This window comes from Fusarium poae, chromosome 1 (assembly GCF_019609905.1).
Source record: "Fusarium poae strain DAOMC 252244 chromosome 1, whole genome shotgun sequence".
Classification (NCBI taxonomy): domain Eukaryota; kingdom Fungi; phylum Ascomycota; class Sordariomycetes; order Hypocreales; family Nectriaceae; genus Fusarium; species Fusarium poae.
The window spans coordinates 9,813,653-9,836,715 of NC_058399.1; the positions used below are offsets into that span (position 1 = coordinate 9,813,653).

Sequence of the window (23,063 nt, forward strand, 5' to 3'; positions counted from 1 at the left end):
TTGCTGCCATGTATACTAAAGATCGCCCCGTTCAGTCATCATCAGATCGGCTGTACACTCTCTTTCCGGCTACCCAGGTCTCTTTCACTCTCAGTGTCCGCAGCTCTTCAATATCATAAGATTCTATAGGTTTGTCAAGAACAACCCAGTCAGCCAAAGCGCCCTCACGAATCACGCCAGCACGGCCATCAAGAAAGGCGCCATAAGCAGGAGCTCCAGTGAACCCCCACATGGCTTCATCCAAGCTCAAAGCTTCGTCTGTGTGCCAGCCATCAGGACTGCCGTCGGTTCCACGACCGGTATGGGGACTACGACGTGCTACGGCGGCATAAATGCCTTGGAATGGATTTGGGGGTTCGACAGGGAAATCACTGCCCAGGACAGGGCGGGCAGGAAGAAGAGAACGCATCCGGTAGGCGGAGGATGAGATGCGGTCTTTGCCCAGACGAGATTGCGCGTACTTCATATCCGATGTTGCATGCGTGGGTTGGATAGAGGGGATGATTCCAAGGGAGAGAATACGTTTTTGGTCATCCGGGTGGATAATCTGTGCATGCTCAATACGGAAGCGATGCCGGGACTGGCAAGCGGCACGAGCTTCAATCTGATCTTGGGAGTCATGTGACGATTGGCCAGGTGTCGAGGGAGAAGCGCCTTGGGCAGTGGCCTCATTGAGACACTGCCGAACAAGAGCTGCCTCGAGAGCGTCAACGGCATTGCGGTTTGCAAGGTCGCCGATGGCATGGATGTTGACCTGATAGCCATCCGCAGCCCAGCGCTGAGTCACGTCGGCGAGGGCAGAGGCATTGATAAGAAGCGAACCTGACGTCCAAGGATGGTCCGAGTAGGGGTCAAGAAGTGCACTTCCCCAGCTACCCAACGCCCCGTCTTCTGAAGTTAGTTATCTTGTCGACACTGTTGTCGAAATTACGCACCTGCAAACAATTTGACGCTTTGAACCGCAAAACGGTCATCATCTCGAGCAAACTTGACAGCCTCGTCTCGGCAGTATGAGTTACGCTGGGGGCATTCCAACATGGCGTACACACGAAGAGTCCAGTCATCACTGGACGACAGTTCGTTGTACATTGTCAGAGTTTCAGGCGTCGATCCAGCATCATGCATGCCCACAAGGCCAACCTCATTGAGCTTCTTCATAGCAGTTCTAATTGTGCGAGCTTTGAAGTCCCGACCTGGCTGGGGCCAAATTGACGTCACTAAGTCCATGGCATTGTCACAAAAGACGCCAAGTCCAGGTTCTCGGATTATTTCACCCCCTGGGATTACCTCTGGGAGGTCTGCTGGGAGAAGGTTCAGAACAGGCTGCGAGACCCAGGTGCAGTGGACATCGATGCGGTCGAGCATGATGTAGACGTTTCTTAGCTCTGGGTCTTGGGTAATATCGTCCTGCAGTAACTGTTCAGCATAGATTCAAGATGCCTTAGTTTCTACTTACAGCAGTTGGCATCCGACCAAAGAATGTCTGGTCCCATCCAACACCGCGAACCCAATTATCCTTGGAACCAGCTCCCGGGTTTTCGGAGATATAGCTCTTGATCCTAGTCCGCACTTCCTCCAGAGACTGAGCCCCAAATAAATCAACAGAAAGAAGGAACTCCCCATACTGAAGCAGGTGGCCATGTCCATCCCAAAGTCCTGGAATTACATGGCCATCCACTGTTGTATGATCAGCATCGCTTGGGCCGACAGCAGTAAAGACTCCATTGACAACAGTGAAGCACTGAGCCTCAGTCTGCTCCGAATCATGTGTTCGAACAGATTTGTAGCAGTATGTAACCGGGGTTTCTGCTTCTGAAGCTATGAGTGGCTGTTGAAGGCGGTATGCGACTGCAAAGGCGACGACTATGAGGGGGAGGATGAGACCCCATCTGATGAAGGAGCCTGCAGCAGTCATTGTTGACAATTTTGCCCTTTAATGGATGCCAGACTGTAGCATTGGCCCAATGTAGGGTAATTGCAGTGTCTATAAACTCTAAAACTTGTAAAGACAAGAAATGTTGAAGAGTGTTGAGAGTGACAATTATTTGATGCAGTCAATGATAATGAGGTGCATGTTATCGATAAGACTTTTAACATGTGGTGGGGGAGAAGGGGGGGGGAATCACTTAATAATGAATTACTTACACCGATCCTCTATCATATGGGCCAATACAAAATATTCATACATTTTTTAAAGCTTTTACTTTGTTTAGAGGCGTTTGAGTGCAAAAACAGGATCCATTCCTAATTACTGTCTTGAAGGGTTACTTCTCACTTCCAAAGAAGCCTACTTACGCCAGACATTGAGCTAACTGACTACATACTTAGTAATTATTTGCCCAGAGGATAGGATCAAGCTTCTCCTGCCACTTGGGAACAAGCATGTAGCGGTAGTCTGTGTAGAGTTTACCCAGCCTCTTTCGCTGCTCCCTCTCGTTACCCTCTTGGTACTGGGCGGCCATCTCCTTGTCTTCCTCATACTTGGAGTTATAGAGAACAGGGTCGAGATCTCTCTGAATAGCTTTGACGAGCATGCCTCGGTATTGCATGTAGAGAGCCGAGATACGTTCGTACTGTTTCTTTTCGTCTCCATCAGCGAGTAAAGGGTTTTCCTTGTCGTCTTGTTCCTTCACATCTTCCTTCACATCTTGTTCCTTCACATCTTCCTTGTCTTCCTTCTCGACCTTTACCTTCTTCTCCCTTTCGGGCCTCTTTTTCTCAAAGATCGGTATTGCTGTTCGCTCCTCTGCTCTGGCATTCTCCATTATATCCTGGATATCCTTGATTCTGTCATTGACCTCTTTCTTGTAGTCCATCTTGTAATACTTCTTCGCTTCAGGCAGCTTGTCCTTGTACCTCGTCGTGCCCAGTTGACATTTGCCTTTGCCATCACCAATCTTGCGGATATCGTATAGTTTGCATCCGTTGGGTTTCACACACTTGTAAACCTTGAATTTCTCGGTGATCAAGTAGATGGGTCTGTCATCCTGGTCGCTCTTCTGGTTACCGGATTCCAGTTGCTTTCCGATGCCAGCGTAGAGCTTGTCTTCCTGCTTCTCATGCTCGAGACCTGGATCAATCTGTTCCTGGCGTTTCCCATTCTTCTTTCCGCATCCGCAACCATTCTTCTTGTCGCGTCTTTTAACCTTCTTTCCGCATCCTCGGCCATCATCCTCATCGCGTTTGTTAACTTTGTTCGTTTTCTCCTTCGTTTTCTTCTCGCTTTCTGTATTTTCTTCTTCATCCTCGTCTTGAAGCGCCTCGGTGTCTTCCTGGACCTCCTTTGCAAACTCAACAGCAGCCTTTACTCTGCGTTCAATTTCCACCTCGGCCTTTCGTAAATCCTTTCTCAGCCTTTCTTGTTCCCTTTGAGCTTCTCCCCACTTGAGTATAGCGATATTGAACAGCTCCTGTAGTTCGTACGCCTCCTCGAGCTTAACAATTGCTTGTTGAGTTCTTGTTTCCAGAGTTTCGTCCTTATCGGTCTGTTTTTCGGGGTTATCGGTGTTTTTGTCCCGGCGGTCCAGGTCCGAATCCTCTTCCGTATCTTTGTCGGCAGAAGTAGCTGCCATTGATGTAGCATGGAAATCTGAATCTTTAACAAAGCCCAAAGCAGTCTTGGAGCTTAAGGCAGCCTTGGAGACCAAAGCAGCCTTAGAGCCCAAAGCAGTGTTAAAGACTGAAGCAGCATTAGAGCCCGAAGCAGTATTAGAGATTGAAGCAGTATTGGAGGTTGACTCAGTATCAGAGACTGAGGCAACACCAAAGGCCGATGCAGTATCAGAGGCTGAAGTAGTATCAGATGTTAAAGTAGCATCAGAGACTGAAGCAGGATCAGACGTTGAAGTAGTATCAGAAGCTGAAGTGGTGCCAGAGACTGAGGCAACATCAGAGACTGAGGCAGTGTCAGAGGTTGAAGTAGTGTCAGAGACCGAGGCAACGCCAGAGGCCGCTGTAGTATCGGAGGTTGAAGTAGTGGCGGAAGTTGAAGTAGTATCAGAAGCTGAGGTAGTATCAGAGACCGAGGCAGCGTCAGAGACCGCTGTAGTATCAGGGGTTGAAGTAGTGTCAGAAGCTGAACCAGTATCAGAAGCTGAGGCAGAGTCAGAGACTGAGGCAGAATCAGAATCAGAGACTGAAGCAGTATCAAGAGCTGTGGGAGTTATGGTGATAGTTGTGGTAGTCCTCGTCACCGACACATCCCCAGTCGACGGAGTACTGGAATCAGCAGTGCTATCTCCAGAAGCAACGGAAGGAGGTGCTGAAGTCGCAGAAAAACCTGGTGCCTCGGACGACGATACCTCGTCACTTCCAATAGTGGCTGACGGGGTCGCAGCAGACTTGTTTCCAGTGCCAGCGGTAGTAGTAGTGGCTTGGGCAGCGGCAGCGGCAGCATTAGGAGGAGCTGGTGATCCTCCAGGATACAAGGTAGGCATAGCAGCGCGAACCTTGTCCAATCTGGTAGTAGCCGAGATCCATGAGGAGCGACTGTCAACCATCCACTTGGGTGGGCAAGGGATGGCAGCGACATGCCCAGCAAGGGCAGCCACAAGAACAAAACTATAATGCATCGTAACGATCAAGTTGAATTACGAAACCAGATTCAGAAATTGAAAAACTAGTCTCGCAGTTGAGGAGAGAAGGGAATTATATACACCAAAGAGTGGCAAGATCTGAGTTCCCGAGTGATGCCATCTATTCCGTGCACACAAAAGTATATAGATACAACACACCAATAATATTATACAAGTCGACACCATCACCATGATTGTCTGGCTCATATTATTAGTGGCTAAATGGATCCAAATAGGGGCACATCCATGAGAGGTTGGGTAAGCAAATTCACACAAAGATCAGATGATTATGCTGGGACCAATATGTTCGCATGACACCAAAAACCCAATAGCAAACCAGGGAGGCAGAGTCTTTACACAAGCCTCAAAAACTTCACAAAGATAAAACCGAGGCGGAAAGCATGTTCGTCCGAGGAAATCGTCAATTGTCGTCAATCTATATGGCAATTGTGGCATAAAACAACATGTCGGTCATAATATCGGAATAAAATCATCATGTCAACAAACCCAAATCCCCTCCTTATCGTTACAGGTACACATTAGCACGTCTTATCAATACACAAAACCAATCAAGGGCAATCCGTCCTCTGATTATTTCCCTCGCGTTCAAGACTTGCTGAAAAGTTTCTTGAACGCACCCTTGATGCCCGATGGCTTCCTGTCGTCCTCCCTTGTTTGTGCCCTGCGTCGCTCTTCGTGTCGCGCTTTGCGGCGAGTGTCCTCCGTGTCCATTCTGACATGCTTGACAGGCCGGGGCTCTTTTTCTCCCTCTCTTGTTCTCTCCTTATCTCTCGTCCTCTCTCGGTCCCTGTCCTTCTCTCGCGGTGGTTCAGGGGCAGGGGCAGGGGCAGGGTCATCACGTGTACGGCGTGATGATCGAGGACGTGACTCTTCGGCGGAAGGATGAGTACTACGTCTATGTCGTGTCGAGGAACGTTTAGGGGAGTCCTCTGGCGGGACATCTCTCGTGCGTTCTCTGACTGGCTCTGCAACAAGAACCTCCTCACGAGGTGGAGGAGTAGCATCCAAGACACGTTCAGAGTTCTTGGCGGTAAACAACTTCTTGTCAGGCGAAACTGATTCTTCGCGTGTGCGCTCCCTGTGCTCTTCGTGCCGAGGCCTACCGGAATGGCTTTGTCGACGTGATCGGCGGTGTCGTTCTCCCTCGGGCTCTGGCTGTGGCTCTAGCTCTGGGAATGGTTCACGTTCAGGTTCTGGCTCACGTGCGGGCTCTTTACCCTTGCTTCGCCTTTCCCTCTCCCTCTCTTTATCCTTTTCTTCTTGTCGTGACTCGCGGTAGCGTGAGGGCTCGCGTCTTCGGTCATTTTCTTCTCGCTTTCGTCGTTCTAACCTTTCTGCTTTGCGTCTATCGTGGGTGGCCTGCTCATCTGCCGTTCGACGTTTGCTGCCACTGCCGGAACTGCCAGAATTATTATCGGCAGAGAAACCACTGTCTCGTCTGGGTGTTCTGGGAGACGTGTCGGGCAGTCCTGACTCAGCCGTGTCGGCACGATGACGACGGTGAGTATGAGAAGATCGCCTTCTGCGATCCCGGCCCTCGTCTTCTTGAGGGAGGTTACGTGAAGCAGGCTCTTCGACCTTGCGGGATTCGCGTGGTTGCAAATCTTCGTCGCGACGATAGCCCTTGATTTTCGATTCTTCAGATCCACGAGAACTTCTAGACTTGGCATCGGCATCGCCACGCGAGTCACGAGGTGGTATTTCTTCGTCACGGTGACGACGATGTCGAGATTCTTCATCGCGATAGGAATGTCGGCGACGGCGGCTCTCATCTTCGTCTCGAGATCGATGAGCTCGCCTCTCTTCATCGGTGCGATGTCTTCGCTCTCGTTCTTCTTCACCGCGGCTGCCGTCAGAACGTTGTGACGCATGCGAGTGCCGGCGCCTGCGGTGTCTATCTCTGTCTCTATCGCTGCGCGACGAGTCAGATTCTCTGCTCCTATCGTCTGCAAACAAGTCAGCATTAGACTTGTGAAACTCATCGAGTTCATCCTCAAAGCTTCCCCGTGGTGTAGAAACGACTGGGAAGTTGTAGTCATTATGTTCTGTATTCATCTGATGTTCCAGATTAGGTACATCTCTGTCCCTGAAGTAATCGAAAGGCGATGGGCTACCGGGAGGACTCAGTGCCTCAGCGGTGGCATAAATGACTACAGCTGCAGCCAGTGTATCCTCAGCCTGCCGAATCGACTTCTTCCGGGTTCGCCTCAATGTGCGAGACCGCTGTAGATCAATCATCTCTGCATCAGGAATCACGATGCCGGGACTGGGTGGTCTTTGGACTTCAGACTCTGTAGTTGAACCAGCCGGAATGGGCGCCCGGGATGCGGCATCTCGGAGTCCCTCATCAACAGTGACCGTTGGGTGCCTGAGGTCGTGTTTCAAAGGAGCTCTAGATAACTCGCCGTCGGCCTGGAAAGAACTGGGCCTGGCGACGACCTCTGTCTGCGCTGCAGTTCTTGAGGATTCACCCTGTGTCTCCAACGGAGGCCGACCGAGCAGGGGACGTGCTGGAACTTGGACTGGCTCACTTTCAGTACGCGGTGGCTGAAGTCGTTGTGTAGGTTTTGCGTCGGCCGGCCGGCTCACAGCAGGGACGAAGATGGGGTCCTTGGTGTAGACTTCTGTCACAGGACGAACTCTTAATGATCTTCGCGGTCGTTGCTGTTGGGTCAAGAATGTCCGAGGAGGCTCATTGCGGGATGAAGAACGGGTACGTGATTTAGAACCAGATCGCTTTGGGGTCTCCGGCATAGCAGCAACCGCCTTGCCTTTATCACGGGAAGGGATATCGACAACCTTGACGGCCACATTTTCAGGCCGGTTAAGCCCCACAGACTTCACCTCAGCCGCTTGAGCAGGCTTTGGCTCTGAAAGCTGAGTGTCATCTGTGTCTGGAGTCTTGACCTCAAAGAGCCTATTATCGAGCGCTTCCTGCTGGGGCTGCCATTCATCGACAACATGCACCTCGTTCCCAATGGCTCTGGTTGCCTCTGAGGACGTGTCGGGAAGTTGGACATCTGACGGTCCTTCGCCCTTCTCTTCATGCATTGTTTGACTTTCCTCAGAGGTGTCCTCGATCGACCCCGGAACTTGAGTGACTTGCCCAAGGTTACGCGGTGCACCGATCCTGTCAATGCCGATAGGGGAGATATCCCTAGAAACATGGATATCGTCGTCACTGTCATCATCGGTTACGGTTCCCGCGGGGAGTTTCTGGTCCATATCGTCTTTGGTGATGCTGGCGATATGTTCGCTCTCTGCATCCACCTCAGAGTCGGACACTTCTGAATCTCGGTCTTCCAACTCGGTTTGCAAAGGTCCATCATCATTCAGGGCCGCAAGGTTCCGAGCGGCACCAGCAGACGTTGTCAGTCTTTCAGAGGAAAGTTTGGCATCAGTTGTCAGGATCTCCGGCAGTACAGAAGAAGTTGGCTCATCGTGTTCAGACTCGTCATCAGCATCAGAATCCGAATCGTTTCCTTGATTGAGGACGACCGAATGCGAAGAAGAATCTCGCGCCTGGGGTACATTCTCCTTCTCGTCTTCGGACTCGGTGTCTGCCTCGGAGAGCTCCTGCAATGTATCGGGAACTGGAAGCTTGTTGGGCTGCTTTTCAACTGCTGACTCAGGTGATGGAGATCTGGGTATAGCAGCAGGCTCATCGGGTTTCGTAGTGGTTTCATCTTGGGCAGAAGCTGAAGGTTCCAGGAGAATATCCTCGGGTGTAGAGTGCAGAAGATCAGGGTTGGGGGAATGCGAGCGAGACTGGTGATCTGGAACCTCTTTCCCTATTGTGTCTGGTTCTGTGGACACCGAGGAAGCAGAGTCGGAAAGATCTGGTTCCTCAGCTTCGAGTGCAACATGATCCAATGATTCCGAGGGCTTTGTTTGATGTGCATCCGGTGAAGCTTGTGCGAGAGACTCAAGTGGAGCTTCATCGCCGGATTGAGATTGATGCTCGGCAACTGTTGATTTTGAAACGAGAGTTGCTTCCGGTGCGGGCGAATGACCTCTGTCAATAATTTGACTTCTTTGGTCTACATCGGACTCATCATCATCCTCGTCATCATCTCCAGCAAGATCTGCCTCGATTGTTCCGACTTGAGAGCCACCCAAAACCATGTCAGGGTCCAGACGCTCATGACCGGGTAGAGCATGTTTGGGATCTTCATTGTCATCTTCGTCGTCTTCATTGTCATCTTCATCTGTCGTGGAATCATCGTCCTCTTTAGCAGCGGCCGATGCGGCATCGACTGATGGACTATGATCGACGGCGAGAGCAGATCCGTCCAGCTCCAGACTCAAGCCACGTTCTTCAATAGGATCTCTTGTTTGCTCAAATCCATTGCTAACTTCAGATTTCTCGGCTTCAGAAGCTTCAGAACCATCATCAGAATCGTCAGAATCGCCATCGTCAGAATCGCCTTCAGAGTCGGTATCGTTGTCTTTAAGTGCCATAGTCTCGCCAACGGTTTCATCTTGCCCCAAAGCCGGTTCACGTGGTTCATAAGAAACGTCGTCGCCCTGAACTTCGAGGTCCCGCTTCGTAACAGGGTCAGATGACCGATCAATTGAGGAGCGTCGAGAAGTAGTACCCTGTTGTTCAGCATTGCTGGCGTTATCGTCTGTATCGTCATCTGAGTCGACGTCTTGGCGAGAATCCTTGTGATTAATATCGACGGAACTGGCGGGTACAGGTGAGGATCGTCCATCGATAGACCTGGGCGCTTCATGGTCGTCGTCTTCAGACTCATCTAGCGAGCTAACATCGGATGCAGCGTCACTCGCCTGTCTTTCAATGGCTGTTTCTGTTTTTGAACCAAGCCCGTCATATTTAGGGGCATCTGGTGGGACTGTGTCGTCTTCTCGATTTTCAGCTGACTCAGTCACCTGTGGCTGCTCCGGGATTCGGTTATGGATCGCGAGTGGCTCCTCCAATTCTGACTTGTCATCCTCGATGGATTCATTCTCCGATAAATCAGAGTCTGAGTCTTGCTCGTCGGGTTCTGCAACGCTCACCTCAGACTCCTGAGGTAGTTCTCGGGATGTATGTAGTACATGGCCAAAGTCGGTTTCCAGAATTTTGGGCTGATGAGTAAGGTCCAGTGTATCAGTAGGTTGTAATAACCCTGATGGTGAGTTGTTCACGTCTGGTTCGACATGGCCGATACTGTCTTTGCTATCGAGACGATGTATTTGAGACTTTTCGGCCGCTGTACGCGAAGACACTGAAATTTCTGAATCTTGATCAGAAACTACCGAAGCTGATGCTGATGATGCGCTGCGAGCAATTGTGACTGGAAAATATGAATCCATTCTCCCAGACTTCTCATTGCCATCATGAGTATTGTAAGATGGCTCTGAGTTTGTTTCTTTGGTAAGTGTCTCAGTCTCGGGCTGCAGAGGCTGGGGAGTCGCGGTAGCAATCGAGTTGACATTTACAGGGTCAATTTCCTTGACAGCGTCTTCCGATTGGTCTGAAGTACCCTGCTCGTGTGGAGTGCCAGGTGTGGGCTCTCTAGCGTTGCTGGTGGCTGGGTGCCTCTCAACCAGATCGCCATCCTGGTGATCAAGATCCAGAGTCTTATTCAAGACTCGATCTTGTGGGTCCTCGTCCACCGCTAATGGCATCGCGATTCCTGTGGCAGTCTGGTTATTCTGGTCACCCGGCGCTTCAGTCGTTGACGACCGGCTCTTGAGTTCGTAGCGTTGTCTTTCTGGAAATTCCTGGGTATCGTCTGGAAGCAACTCCAAAGCGCCGTGATCCATCTCTCCATTTAATTCCGTAGAATTTCCATAGTTTTGTGCAAAATCAAAAGGGGTATTTTGTAATGAACCATTTTCCTCACCTTTTTTAATTGGCCTCTTGGTCCTTGGAATTGGTCCGAGAGTGTCCTTACTCTCTTCATCTTCTTTCGCCCTCGTATCTTCCTTGGTGGCGGCTTTGACTGGTTCGTCTTCTTTCTTTTCCGCCTTGGCAGGAGGTACATCAGCAGAGTCATCAATAGGTTCGACTTTGGTATCCTCGGGCTCCGGAGCTGGTGCTTCTTCAGCAAGTCTTGCTTCACCCTCTCCTTCTGGTTGACAAGGCTCCTGTACTGCTGGTGTCGCCGCTTCCTCGGCGTTTTTGGAATCATCGACTGCTTTGTCGTCAGTAGAGACTGTGTCACCGGCCGGGGGCTCTTCAGACGCAGGCACAGGTTCTACTGCTGGGGTCTCTTCCGTAACTTCGTCAGCCGTAGAGATCTCCTTAGATTCTTCCTGGGCAGTGGGCAGTGGCTGATTGAGCTCGTCTTCGGCTACAGGTGCGGATGCTGGTGGTTCTTCTGCTGGCTTGGCATCGTCGCCTGCCTTGTCATCAGAAGTTGCAGAAGCTTCGGTATGCTCTTCTTCGACAGGTTTGTCTTCTTCCTCTGGCGTATTGTCAGCTGGTGCGGGGCCTTCCTCTGGCTCTTCTTGAGCTGGACCCGTCTGTTCTTCCTCGCCCTGTTTCTCTTCGGACACCGATGCATCTTTCACGGGTTCGATCTCTGCCTCTGCTTCTGGCTCTTTATCTTGCGCGGGAACCTCCACAACTGGTTCAGTTTCAGTGACCTCAGGTTCCTTCGGACTATCACCAGCTACCGTATGCCCCTCTGCTGGCTGAACCTCAGGGGCATCTGTTTCCTTTGGCTCATCGCTAGCGGCCGCCAATGGCTCTGGCTCATCATCAGATGCTTGAGTTGTTTCCTCTGGTTTCTCGTCCGTCGCTAGCGACTCTGTAGCTGGCTCTTGTTCAGCAGTCTTGTCCGACTCCTTGGCTTCGCTATCTTCAGATGTAGGAGCGGGTGCATCCATTTCCCTATCAGAAAGCCCGGTCACTGTTTGTTCTGCCACGCCATCGGGCTGAGTTGCGCCTTGTGGTTTGTCGTCAACTTCAGCTGTATCGTCGGGTGTGGCATCTGGTGCTTCGCTTTCTCCTGAATCGACACCCGTTGCAGGCGTTTCCTCTGGTTTCTCGCTAGCCAAGGTCGTGGCTTCTAGCGCTGCCGGCTTCTCTTCAGAAGTTTCAGCTGCATCATGTATGTTTTCGGTATCTACAGGTGTTTCGGCAACTGGCTTCTCCTCCGAGGTCGTGTCTTCAACTTCCTCTGGCTTGCTCGGTACAGAGCCACCCGGTGTCTCCTGCTTGTCGTCAACTACGGGGACTTCATCTGCGGGATCCTCATCGGATGATCCAGTATCTTCGGCTGCCTGCTGTGTAGACTGTGTTGCATCCAAGTCCTTGTTGTCCGAAGTAAGCTCATCGTCAGCCGGCTTACAGTCCGAAGGCGGCAATTCAATTTCGGGTTTCTCATCCTGTCCTGTCGCCTCGTCAATTGGCTGCTTGGCTTCCTCCTCAGCGACAGGTTCGACTAGCTCTTCCGTTTCTTTCGTAGAAGCGAGTGGACTTTCTTCCGGTTTGTCTTCATCTGCTCCAGAAGCTACTGGCTCTTGAGTTTCCTCAGCATCGGTGTGGGGTGAAGGTTCATCTTTGCTTTCAGGCTCATTAGACACTTCGTTGTCGAGCACAGATTTATCTTGCACAGCCTCATCGAGTGGTTCCTGTACAGCAACCTCTGCTTCGGCGCCCGGATCCTTGCTATTTTCGCTGTTGACTTGAGTGTTCGCCGCATCGGTATCCGAAACATCAGGAGTGTGTGAGGCCTTGTCATCTAATGGTGAATCATCTTCTGGCTTGGCAGACATTGGCGATGATTCTGCATCGACGGCTTTGTCTGCGGTAGACACAACAGTATCGTCTTCATCACTGTCCTCGGAAGCAGAATCATCTGAAGTATCGCCCTCAGCGGTATCAATCCCTGCTGTTGTTCCTTCTTTAGCAGTAGACTCTGGCTTCGCCTGAGATGCATCAGACTTTTCTGCTGCGGATTCTGGCTCCTTCTCATCAACAGGATCGTCGACCGACTCCTCTGCTTCAGTATCATCTGCTAATTTTGTGGGCAACATCTCGGCTGTTTCTTCGTTGGCAGGAGCAGCAGATGCATCGACTTTCTCTGCGAAAATCTCAGGGGGCGAAGGCTCGTCCTTCTTATCATCAGAAGGTTCTGTGATTGGGGACTCAGAGTCATCTTCTTTCGCCGAGTCTAGTACATCTTTCTCTGCAAGAGCTGGTTCTTTTTCTACAATCGTAACAGGGGACGTGTCTGTGGCTTTGTCGCTTTCTTCTGGTAGGTGTTCAGAATCGGAATCCTGCTCTTCATCTTCTTCACTTTCAGATGTTGCTTCTGACTCGCTCAGGTTTGCCACAGCAGCACTGTCTTTATCTTCGTTTGCTGCAGCTCTTGGTTTCAAAATCTCGACATCATTCTTTTCGGGCTCAGTGGCCGATATGGGTGCTTCGGTCTCAGCCAGGGCCTCCTGAGAGTCGCCCTTCTTTTCCAATGGTGACGGCTCCTCCTCGACTTCTTTTGGCATTTCTTCTGCAGATGGTTTGGCGGAATCCACTTCACTATCAGCACTTGTAGCAAGTTTAGCCGGCTTGCCTTCTAGGCTCTCGGTGTCTGAATCCACGATGTCTTTGTTGTTGACAACCTCCACAGGCACGGCATTATCTGGCTCGACATCCGACTCGGCCTCGGATGAGTCCTCGTCTTCAGAAGAATCATCTTTACGCGCAACCACTTGTTCAGGTTCCGCGTCGATTTCTGACTTAGCGACAGCCTCGGCGGTCTCTTCTACTAATTCAGCAGTAACTTCGGACTTTGTAGAAGGTCCAGACTCAGGAGCTGGTTCAGACTTAGGGGCAGAGTCAGAGGCAGGCTCAGCGACTGGCTGATCAGACCCAGTCTCGGTCGCGGAAGGCGGTTCCTTGAAGGCAGTGCTCTCGGCAGCTGGCTTGAGTTCCGTAGAAGACTCATCAAGGGCTGGTCCAGAAGCTTGCTTAGCAGAGTCTGCCTCGACATCGGCATCGGCAGCAGGTTCAGTAGCAGGCTCAGTAGCAGGCTCAGTAGCAGGCTCAGCAGCAGGCTCAGCAGCAGGCTCAGTTGCTAGCTGTTCAGATGCAGTCTCGGGCGCGGAAGGTGGCTCGTCGGAGGCGGCCTTCTCAACAACTTCAGGATCAGAAACCGGCTCAACGGCCTTTTCGGTAACCTCAGGCTCGGTAAAAGGCTTATCCAAAGCAGTCTCAGGGTCGATAGGGGTTTTAACCTCAGCAACAGTCTCAATCTTGGACTCTGGAGCTGGCTCGTCTACGACAGCCTTTTCTGTAACTTCGGGCTCAGCGGTGGGTTCAGCAACGGGGTTATCAGATTCAGACAGGGCAGCTTCTGGCTCAGAATCTGGTTCAACGGTGGTCTTCTCGACTACTTCAGGCTCAGTAGTGGATTCGGAAGTAGGCTTATCGGAGAGAGCTTCAGGATCAGCAGTAGCCTCGGGCTCCGACTCCGGAGTTGATTCGTTGGGGAGAACCTTTTCAGCAGTTTCGGGGTCGGTAGCCGATTCTGTAGCCGAGTTATCAGTCTTGGTCTCGGTAGAAGTCTTAGGCTCAGAAGTTGATTCATCAGGGGAGGCCTCTTCAGAAACTTCAGGCTTGACAACAGACTCAACAGGAGCTTCTGGCTCGACAGTAGGCTCGACAGTAGGCTCGACAGTAGGCTCGACAGTAGGCTCGACAGTAGGCTCGACAGTAGGCTCGACAGTAGGCTCGACAGTAGGCTCGACAGTAGGCTCGACAGTAGGCTCGACAGTAGGCTCGACAGTAGGCTCGACAGTAGGCTCAGTCGTGACTCTGGCTGCTGCTTCATCAGGAGGGGCAACTGTTGGCTCAGTTGTGACTGGTATCTCAATACTACTCTTGCTGCCCTTCTTCTTCTTTTTCTTCTTGTTTTTCTTTGAAGTTGAAACGGCTGTATCTTCTGCTTGGGTGACGTCCGTGGGGGAAGCCTCTTCCTTGGGAGCCTCTTCCTTGGGAGCCTCTTCCTTGGGAGCCTCTTCCTTGGGAGCCTCTTCCTTGGGAGCCTCTTCCTTGGGAGCCTCTTCCTTGGGAGCCTCTTCCTTGGGAGCCTCTTCCTTGGGAGGTTCTGCTGCCGGCACCTGTTCGTCGACGGTCTCGTCGCCAGCCGCCTTGTCCGCCTCTGAATGTACAACATCAGGAGTTGGCGCCTCCTTCTCGTCCGGTACATCGTCTGCGTCTTCAGCATTATCCTTTTTAGATGGAGCAGCGATAGTGTCGTCGCCCTTCTCGGCTTCTTCTCCAGGAGAAGACTCTTTGCTGTCGGTAGAAACAGCTGGCTTCTCGTCCTTGTTATCTTCTGAAGGTGTCGTCGCCTGTGCGTCGTTCTTGTTGCTGGATTCTGTCTTCTCTGGCTCGCTAGATAGCTCAGCTTCAGCGGGTTTCTTATCAGCCTTGTCATCTGAAGAAGAAGCTTCGTCTGGCGCCGACAGTGCCTCGTCACTCTCGACTTGTTTGTCTTCAGGCTCGCCCTCTGTGTCCTTGACAGGTGTCTCTTCAGAGGCATTATCGACCTCGACCGTAGCAGTGGCTTCGTCTGCTAGCTCCGGGTTGTTCTCTGAGTCAGAGGAGTTTACGTTGCCGTGTTCGGGGGATTTTTCCTCCTCTGCAGCAGTCGCGGCTTCACTTCCAGTGACTTTTTCAGGCTCTGAAGGCGCTTCCGAGGTGGTAACTTCACCTGTATCCAGTGGTTTGTCTTCCTCAGGCTTGGGATTATCTGCCGCTTCAGGTTCTTGTGCAGCTTCAGGCGTCTTAGCGTCATCTTCTACTTCAACAGCCTCAGAAGATACCTCTTCCGCGGCAGGCGAAGGCGAGGGCTCTTCTGTTGATTTGTCTTCAGCCATGGATTCGTCTACATGATCCAACTCCTCGGCAGGAGCTGGGGCTTCTGATGGAAGTGGCGCCTCCTCTGTAGACTTGGGCTCAGCTTCGGCTTCATCAGACTTGTCCACTGCTGAGGCTTCACGCGCAGTCTTTGGCTCTTCTGCGGCATTTTCGTCCTTTGTTGAGGGTTCCTCCATTGTTGGTTCCTCAGCAGGCGTTATTGGCTCGTCGACAGGTGCTGGATCTTCTGAAGGCTTTGGCTCATCAGTAGTCTGTGGCTCTTCTGCAGGCTTTTGGTCCTCAGTAGACGTTAGCTCTGCAGCAGGTGCTGGCTGTTCTGGAGACTTTGTCTCGTCTACAGGCGCTGACTCTTCCACAGATTTTGACTCCGGTAGCTCATCAGCCTTCGGCTCTTCTGAAGGCTTTGACTCCTCGGGTACTGGTTCTTCCGCAGTTTTTGATTCCTCGGTAGGCTTTGGTTCTTCAGCAGGTGCTGGCTCCTCAGTAGACGTTGGCTCTGTTGAAGGCTCGGGGTCCTCGCCATGTGTTGATTCTTCGACAGGCGTTGGCTCTTCAGCGGACTCTGGTTTTTCGGCAGACTTTGATTCTTCAGCAGATACTGGCTCTGCTAGTTCCTCGACAGTCGTTGGCTCCTCGGTAGGCTTTGACTCTTCCGCAGACTTTGACTCTTCCGCAGACTTTAGTTCTTCTGAAGGCTCCGGTTCCTCGGTAGGCGTTGGCTCCTCAGCAGGTGCTGGTTCTTCTGAAGGGACTTCTTCCTTCGAGAGTTCTGAAGGCGGCAATGCCTTTTCCACTGGCTGGGCCTCCGTTTCGGGCTCGGAGATTTTAGTTTCCTCTGCCTTTGGCTCAGCTAGCGCAGTCACCTCTTCTTGCTTGTCCTTAGCAACAGGTGGTGGGTCAGAGGCTTTGTCTTTGGAAGAGCCAACCTCCTTTGACGAAGAGTGTGAGTGTTTTGACTTGTGATGTTGGGGTTTCTCAGACTTTGCAGCTGCTTTCTTCTTGTCTTTTTCCTCTTTCTCCTTCTTCTCCTTCTTTTCCTTCTCTTTCTTCTCCTTTTCTTTCTTCTTCTTCTTCTGGCTCTTGCTTGGAGATTTGGGTTCAGCTGCCACTAAAGGTTCATCGTCGTCGTCGTCACTACCCTTTTCCGGATTGTCAACTGCCTCAGGCTCAGTTGCCTTTTCGTCCTTTGGGGGAACCTCTTCGCTGGTGGGAGCTTCAGCTGCTGGTGTCTCTGCCGGGGGGGGTTCGTTTGTAGGCTTCTCGTCTTCTTTGATGGTATCTTCCTGAGACGCATCCTCTTTTCCGGCTGTGTCGCTCTGAGCTGAAGCTTCCACTTGAGTGGCCTCCTCTCCCGCCTCAGAATTTGGTGTCTCGGCTGAAGCTGCATCTACCTTTACAGGTGGCTCTTCAGCAGGTGCCTCCTCCTTGTGAGTCTCATCGTCTTGGGTGTCTTTGGATGGTTCGTCCTCCTTGGAAGCCGCCTCTGTTGTGGGTGTCTCTTCATCAGCAACCTTATCCTCCATAGCTGGTTGATCCTTGGTATCGGCGTTGTCCTGTATTCCGGCCGTTTCAGGTTCGTCAGTCTTTGCCTCTGCCTCCTTCTCCTCGTCTACCTTCTCCGGCTCCTTGCTCTCCTCGGCAATTGGAGGTGGGGGAATTGGTATAGAAGGAGCTTCTGGCAGCGACTTTGAGTCTTTTCTCTTACTCTTCTTGCTCTTCTTCTTACTTGATGAGGCTGCTGATGGCTCATCTTGTGCTGGAGGTTCTTGTGATGGGGGTAGAGGTAGGGGTGGCATAAAGGCTGCTTGTTCAGCGGCGGCGACTGCTGCCTTATCTTTCTGCTTCTTCAGTTTCTTTTTATCCTTCTTTGATAATGTTGGTGATGGGGGTGCCATTGGCACCCTTGGGAGTCCTTGTGAGTACCCATCCCCACCTATATGTATATGTCTCAGTACAAAAGATAAACGACAAAGATCAAGTATATCAAGTTCAACTCACCTTGATATGGATTCTCAACATCATCCTCCGCGTCTGAAAATTCGGGTTGTGAATACTGAATGTTTGAGAAATTGGAAAACTGTACATTGCCCCAATTAATTTGTGTCCTACCACTGGGGACAGGGTAATTATAGTTGTAGCCGTAGCCGTAACTCATACTTTCTCTTCTTTATCCGCTTCTGACATTATGAAAAAGGGATCTCAACAGGAAAAATCCCTGGGGAACAAGTCTATTATCTTGCTTCTTCTTCTTGCAGCAGGCCAGTTAGGCAATCGGGTAGCTGCAGTAGGGCACCGAGTGTTAGATCTTCCAGGTCCTGAAGCCGCATGTATGTCAAGCCTCCTACCTGCCTACCTGGGAAGTACCCGTAAAAATTGTAGCGTATACAGATAGTCTGTGTGTGTGTCGCAATTGGGGGTGTATAATGTTAGATGTCGGGTTGGGGTATCATGCGGCGTACTGCAGAGGGCGACAGACAGCACAGCAAATAAAAATAAAAAACCAATAAAAAAGTCTATTGGACGGTAAGACAGAAGAAGAATGGTTGTAAGATCAGTAACGTTGATTTGCAAGATGCAAGGCTCGGATCATAACGGGCGAATGGGTGGGAGGTCCGGAGAGGTCATTCACGAGCGGTATTCTTGAGGCGAACGGACGTTGGATGGCAGGTATGGGTCCGGTCCGGTTTCGATTTCTCTTTTCCTCTCTGCGTCTGCGGGTAGAGACGTAGTTAGACTACCTACAGAGAAGAAAAAAGCATGCAGGCCTGACAAAGCCCAGTCCCCCTGCTTGGGATGGGCCACAGGCGCCCAAAAAAACCATGGATGATAGCGAGTGCTGCATCGTGCCTATGCGCAATTGGCCCATGCAGGACCAACGTTGGCTGGCGCCACGTCGCTGGGGCGGTAGAGGTTGGGTTCCATATAGAGTACAGTAAGGCGAGCCTGACCAAATGGGGCGAGCGATCAAGAATCAACGAGGTTGAACAATGATGCATTGAATCATCGAGACGAGCCAAGTGTCTATGAGGCCTAGTTTTAGTTATTGCGGCCCAATAAAACCTACCCTTTTTTTTCTTACTTGATACTGTAATAATAAAATCAATACTGTACTGTAGGTACCTATGAACGGACCTGCATGAGACGGCCCGCTGCCAGCATGACAATTAAGCGATTTTGAACCAAGCGCATATACGTAGGTAGGTATGTAGTGACCATGATCATGGGTGTTACGATACGACCGACACCGATAGAGAGAGAGGGGAGGTCTTGACCGATAATATCCAAATGACTTGTTCAATATGTCGGTGATTGAGCCTCAAGCCATGCTAGACATGCTAACATGGTCATTATACCGCACTTGGTCCACCGCTCTCTGCAGAGTTATCCGGCTTGGACTTCAATATCGATGGCTGACCAAGTCAACTAGTCCCGCCATCCCCACGCCAAACACCGCTCCTTGCAGGCGGATCCCGGTACGGGCCTCGCTAGGGCGTCCCGGGTGGAGGACGAGGACGACATATCTCAAAAATCTTGGACGACTCGGCAGGTCGATCGGTTGTGGATAGCTGCAACTGAGCGGTTTAGTTGCTCCAGATGTGCAACGTGGCTCGCCTCTGAAGCTTCTTCTGGCCCGACCCATTATGCATCTCGATATGTACATGTATCAGAATCAGAATCAGAAGCACTCTCGGGCCTCAGATTAGGTAGGTAGGCCGTTTCCCCTCGGTGGGGGTAGGATCGTAATCAAATGATGACAATCAATGTCAATATACATGCATAGATAGTACCTGCCTTTGAATGGGAGGTTTTGTACATAGCAGTTGACTCTGCATAGCATAGCCAATCGCGCGATCTGGGGGAGACATGTGAGTTGCATGTCTAAAGGTACGGACGGGTGTTTGCTCTGTGATAACGTCCAAGAGTTGATGGTGTAATAATGCTCGGGGCTGTAGAGCCGACCTGTGACCCACAGCCAGCACGAGACTCTGATCTAGTAAGTCGGGTTTTGCCTTGACAGAAGCACTAAGATGGCATCTAAATCATAGGATTCTGTGTGGTACTTTACAGGTAGAGCAAGTTGAACTGTTGATGATTGAATAGAAGTCCAAAAAAAAGATCTTGATATTATTTTGCCGATACTGTAGGGGATCGAACTCATAGCTTTTAGGTAGTCATCGGGTGTTTAGGTGCAGATTCTGTAACCAAAAGATGGCAAGCTCGGGCAAGTTCGAACTGGGTCGCTTACCCTATGCCTACCTAGGTACCTACCTCATAGCATTGACAAACTGCCCAACTAGTCTAGCACTAAGCTACCTCTGATGCAAGTTTAAGTATGGTAGATGGGTACTAAGTTTACCGCTGGATATGTTCTAAATTAATCATTCATATTTTTTCATGTGCTCCTGGATATCCTGCCATCTAAGCAAAACTCGGCAATATATATCGCCAACATTTGTACAGAATATTTCCCGTAATAAACCAACATTCGCTATGTTACAGACAATGCCCCCAAAAGGCCATCATATCCTCGAGCTCCCCTTCCTGTCTTTGTGTAGTGGTAGCTCGTCTCCTGAACCTCTTTCGCTCATGTTGTAAGGCGGGAGGCTCCCATGGCCAGTACCAAGCTCAAGGTCGCTTTCGTTGGACTGTCGATCATCCTCTATACGCTGAAACTGTCTTGTGTCTGTCTTTCCAGTTCCACCGATAGTAACGAGTTCAGTCGGCCTGTTGCTGCGAGTTGCGGCCGCCTTCTTGGAACGTGACGCACTTTCAAATTGTGAAGATATCTTCAGCATGAGTGGTCTCAGAGTCGGGAGACAGAGTGCAATGGTTCCACAGGCCACTTCGACGACACACCAGGTGCATGCTGTGGCAAGGGTCCCTATTGAGGTCAGTCGAGGTCACTTGAACGTAGCTTGTAATCCTACATGTAGTGTCTTCTATTGTGAACTGCATAATGGTTGTGAATCGGTATATACTAGCGAATAAAACACTAAAAGGCGAATGGTCAGCTGTTTGTAATAAGAAAGGTAGAAAAAGTGAATGAGACTTACAAACCACCGAGCAGAAAGATGACCAATAGGGATAGCTTCTGAGCTATGTTGACTTGCAACTTGACAATCTGCGTCACTGGCAAACATAAAATGGCAATATCAGTTGCAATGTTAGGAATTGCATTCCCGATAAAGGAAGCTTTAAGATCAATGCATGAACCTTCCGTAAGCCACGGCATCCAGCCCCTTCTGATCGGGCGGCATTGGAAGATGCACACAGCGCAGATGGCTATCCACCAGGCAACAACTATAGCAGCGATGATGGCTGAGGCCAATTTGAAGCCGCGTGATGTAAAGATGCGCAGGTACATCTGCATTAAAGCAAGTTTGACCATCATTACTGCAGTGACGTAGATGCATTCGAAGGCGAGGAGGATCTTGAAGAAGATGGCTTGGTCTTCGAATGATACATGTTTGGCGTGTTTTCCGAGGCCATGGGCAATCACTATAAATGAATTATTAGAGACATTTGTAAGATGAGAACATGTCTTACTTACTGCCATAGTTGAGCGCACCAGTGACAAAGACCAAGACCTAGTTAACCTATTGTTAGTTGTATGAATCTTGGCACGAAGCGAAATGCACTAACCAACGCTACCACGGTCAACCAGTCATCAAGTCCATAGCCAATTCGAACATATCGGGCCCAGAAGCGCAAGGCGACAAAGACAGCCGATAGAATCAGTACAATTGTTGTCGTGGTATTGAGCTCGCTGCTGCGGTCGGCCTCTAAGTCGTAACGCGCATGAAGCCCAACCATCGCGACTAAAGATGGGAAAAGAAATGGCAATAATAAAGATTGAAAGAAGGAGGGACCATTTTTAGGTCCCGTAGAGAGAAAGGGCCAAGTTAAAAGTAATTAAGCATTTAGTTACTCTGTACTCTCGGTAGACTAATGTTAGTCGTAGGATGACATGTTAAACTACAGACACTATCTAATAAAGTAGACTAGTTATTCTAATGAAGAAAACTGTTCGTAACAGAACCACCCGCGTTGAGCAGGGCTGGCGGCCATGGAGGCTACATAAGGGATAGATTGTGTAGATCAGGCGTCAGTTTGGCTGGAATCTCGAATTATTTCAAGACTAGACAAGGTTCTAGGCTCCTTCTCCGTGACCCGCGACACTCTCTTTGGGAAAACAGTGTTTCGATTTTTTATGAACTTCTTGGAACCGTTATTTCCACTATGGACCTACAAGGAGTCGTACCATTCCACACGATTGTAAGCCTCAGTGTCTCGGCCTTACAGTCTGGACTGAACCACCAGCCATGTTGAAGTCAAAGCAACACCAGAATCTGACAGGTAAATGATTGACTTGTTCCAGGGGTGAATGATATATGTACATATAGATGTAGAGGTAGCTTTTTACCAGTAGGTTGGAACGATGATATCTACGATTTCATATCAATGTATTTTATGCCTGGTCAACACGGCTAAGGCGGAACGATCGAAACATCCTGGACGTGGTAAAAATTAACCGGGGCATTTCCAAACGACGGTACGAACTTTGAATAATAATGCCAGGGCCAGATTGCGTACATACATGCATAATAAGCCTTGTTCCTAGCTCCTTAGCCAGGTACATGGTGCATTGTTCCTCAGTCGAGTCGCTATCGTCAAGACTACTGAGACTACATATGTACATATTGAGAACCCTGCACAGCCGGTCCGCTTGCGGCTCCCAAAGGCTGCTAGTGACATGCATTGCTCAGGAGTTGGACACATTGCCTCCCAATTTTGCTTTTTTCGATCTTCATAACATCTTGGTCGACGGACGGCTGGACGCGGATCTTCATCTGCATTGGAGCCCCTATCTCATACATGAAGAAACTGAAGGAATACCTTTTGATTTTCAACAACTGGCACTATCGAGGTTAGTAGTCCCATGTTTGATGTCCACGTATGGAAAAGAATCCCTCGTAAGTAGTTCTTTCGTATCTGTATACATAACAGTGCGGATATTACATCCTGACAATCCACCATTTCGTTCAGGCTAACGTAGTTAAATGCAACATCATACCGCAATTCACCCCACAAGCTCAGGTCGTTTCTCGGCCCCTTCAGATTTGACAGGCGTCTCTCGCGTCCCTTAATTTTGTTGCCCCCGGCATGGCCTTGCGAACCAAGTGGATGGGACACTTTGTACTCTGTATCTAGAAGGTTGTGGTGTTTGTTACAGAAACGCAAATTAAAACCTTTCAGCCTCCAAGTTGTGAATCCGGAAATAAGTGCTTGGCGACAACTGCAAGAGGACGCCAGTTTCTATGTTTAGTCGATAAGAAGAACACCGAGGCTTCAAACGCTACCTATCGAGTTTCAACTGACATAGAGTCGAAACACTCAAACTCAGAGCCTTGAGGAGGACTGGTCAACTTTGCCACAACAATCAAGAAACTGGCAAAGATACATACACTACCTAATCTAGGTACCAGTCTACTACCAATACGGAATCCAGTTAATTGCCTGTTTACCGGTTATTCACAGCGTGATCAGCAATGAATTCTTCTTTATTGATATTTGACGAAGTAACAGCTGTCGGAACCTAGTAGGGATTGATACCACGCTATTAACGT

General features: G+C 50.2%; 4 protein-coding genes across 4 annotated transcripts; all 4 read right to left on the reverse strand.

Annotated features, from left to right (window-relative positions):
* Window positions 1-31: 31 nt before the first annotated feature.
* Window positions 32-1,915, reverse strand: FPOAC1_003165 (uncharacterized protein; the record flags this gene model as incomplete). The annotated part of the gene is made up of 3 exons (XM_044847736.1): window positions 32-891; window positions 936-1,407; window positions 1,457-1,915. The coding sequence occupies 3 exons, from the start codon at window positions 1,913-1,915 to the stop codon at window positions 32-34; spliced, it is 1,791 nt and encodes a 596-aa protein (XP_044713652.1).
* Window positions 1,916-2,324: 409 nt separating this feature from the next.
* FPOAC1_003166 (uncharacterized protein) lies at window positions 2,325-4,571 on the reverse strand (the record flags this gene model as incomplete). Its single annotated transcript, XM_044847737.1, has 1 exon — window positions 2,325-4,571. The coding sequence occupies one exon, from the start codon at window positions 4,569-4,571 to the stop codon at window positions 2,325-2,327; it is 2,247 nt and encodes a 748-aa protein (XP_044713653.1).
* A 609-nt stretch (window positions 4,572-5,180) lies between these two features.
* On the reverse strand, window positions 5,181-17,619 carry FPOAC1_003167 (uncharacterized protein; the record flags this gene model as incomplete). Its single annotated transcript, XM_044847738.1, has 3 exons — window positions 5,181-17,368; window positions 17,434-17,512; window positions 17,593-17,619. 3 exons carry the CDS (start codon window positions 17,617-17,619, stop codon window positions 5,181-5,183), a joined length of 12,294 nt encoding a protein of 4,097 aa, XP_044713654.1.
* Window positions 17,620-19,955: 2,336 nt separating this feature from the next.
* Window positions 19,956-21,249, reverse strand: FPOAC1_003168 (uncharacterized protein; the record flags this gene model as incomplete). Its single annotated transcript, XM_044847739.1, has 5 exons — window positions 19,956-20,317; window positions 20,364-20,428; window positions 20,490-20,934; window positions 20,987-21,023; window positions 21,079-21,249. 5 exons carry the CDS (start codon window positions 21,247-21,249, stop codon window positions 19,956-19,958), a joined length of 1,080 nt encoding a protein of 359 aa, XP_044713655.1.
* Between the last annotated feature and the right edge of the window lie 1,814 nt (window positions 21,250-23,063).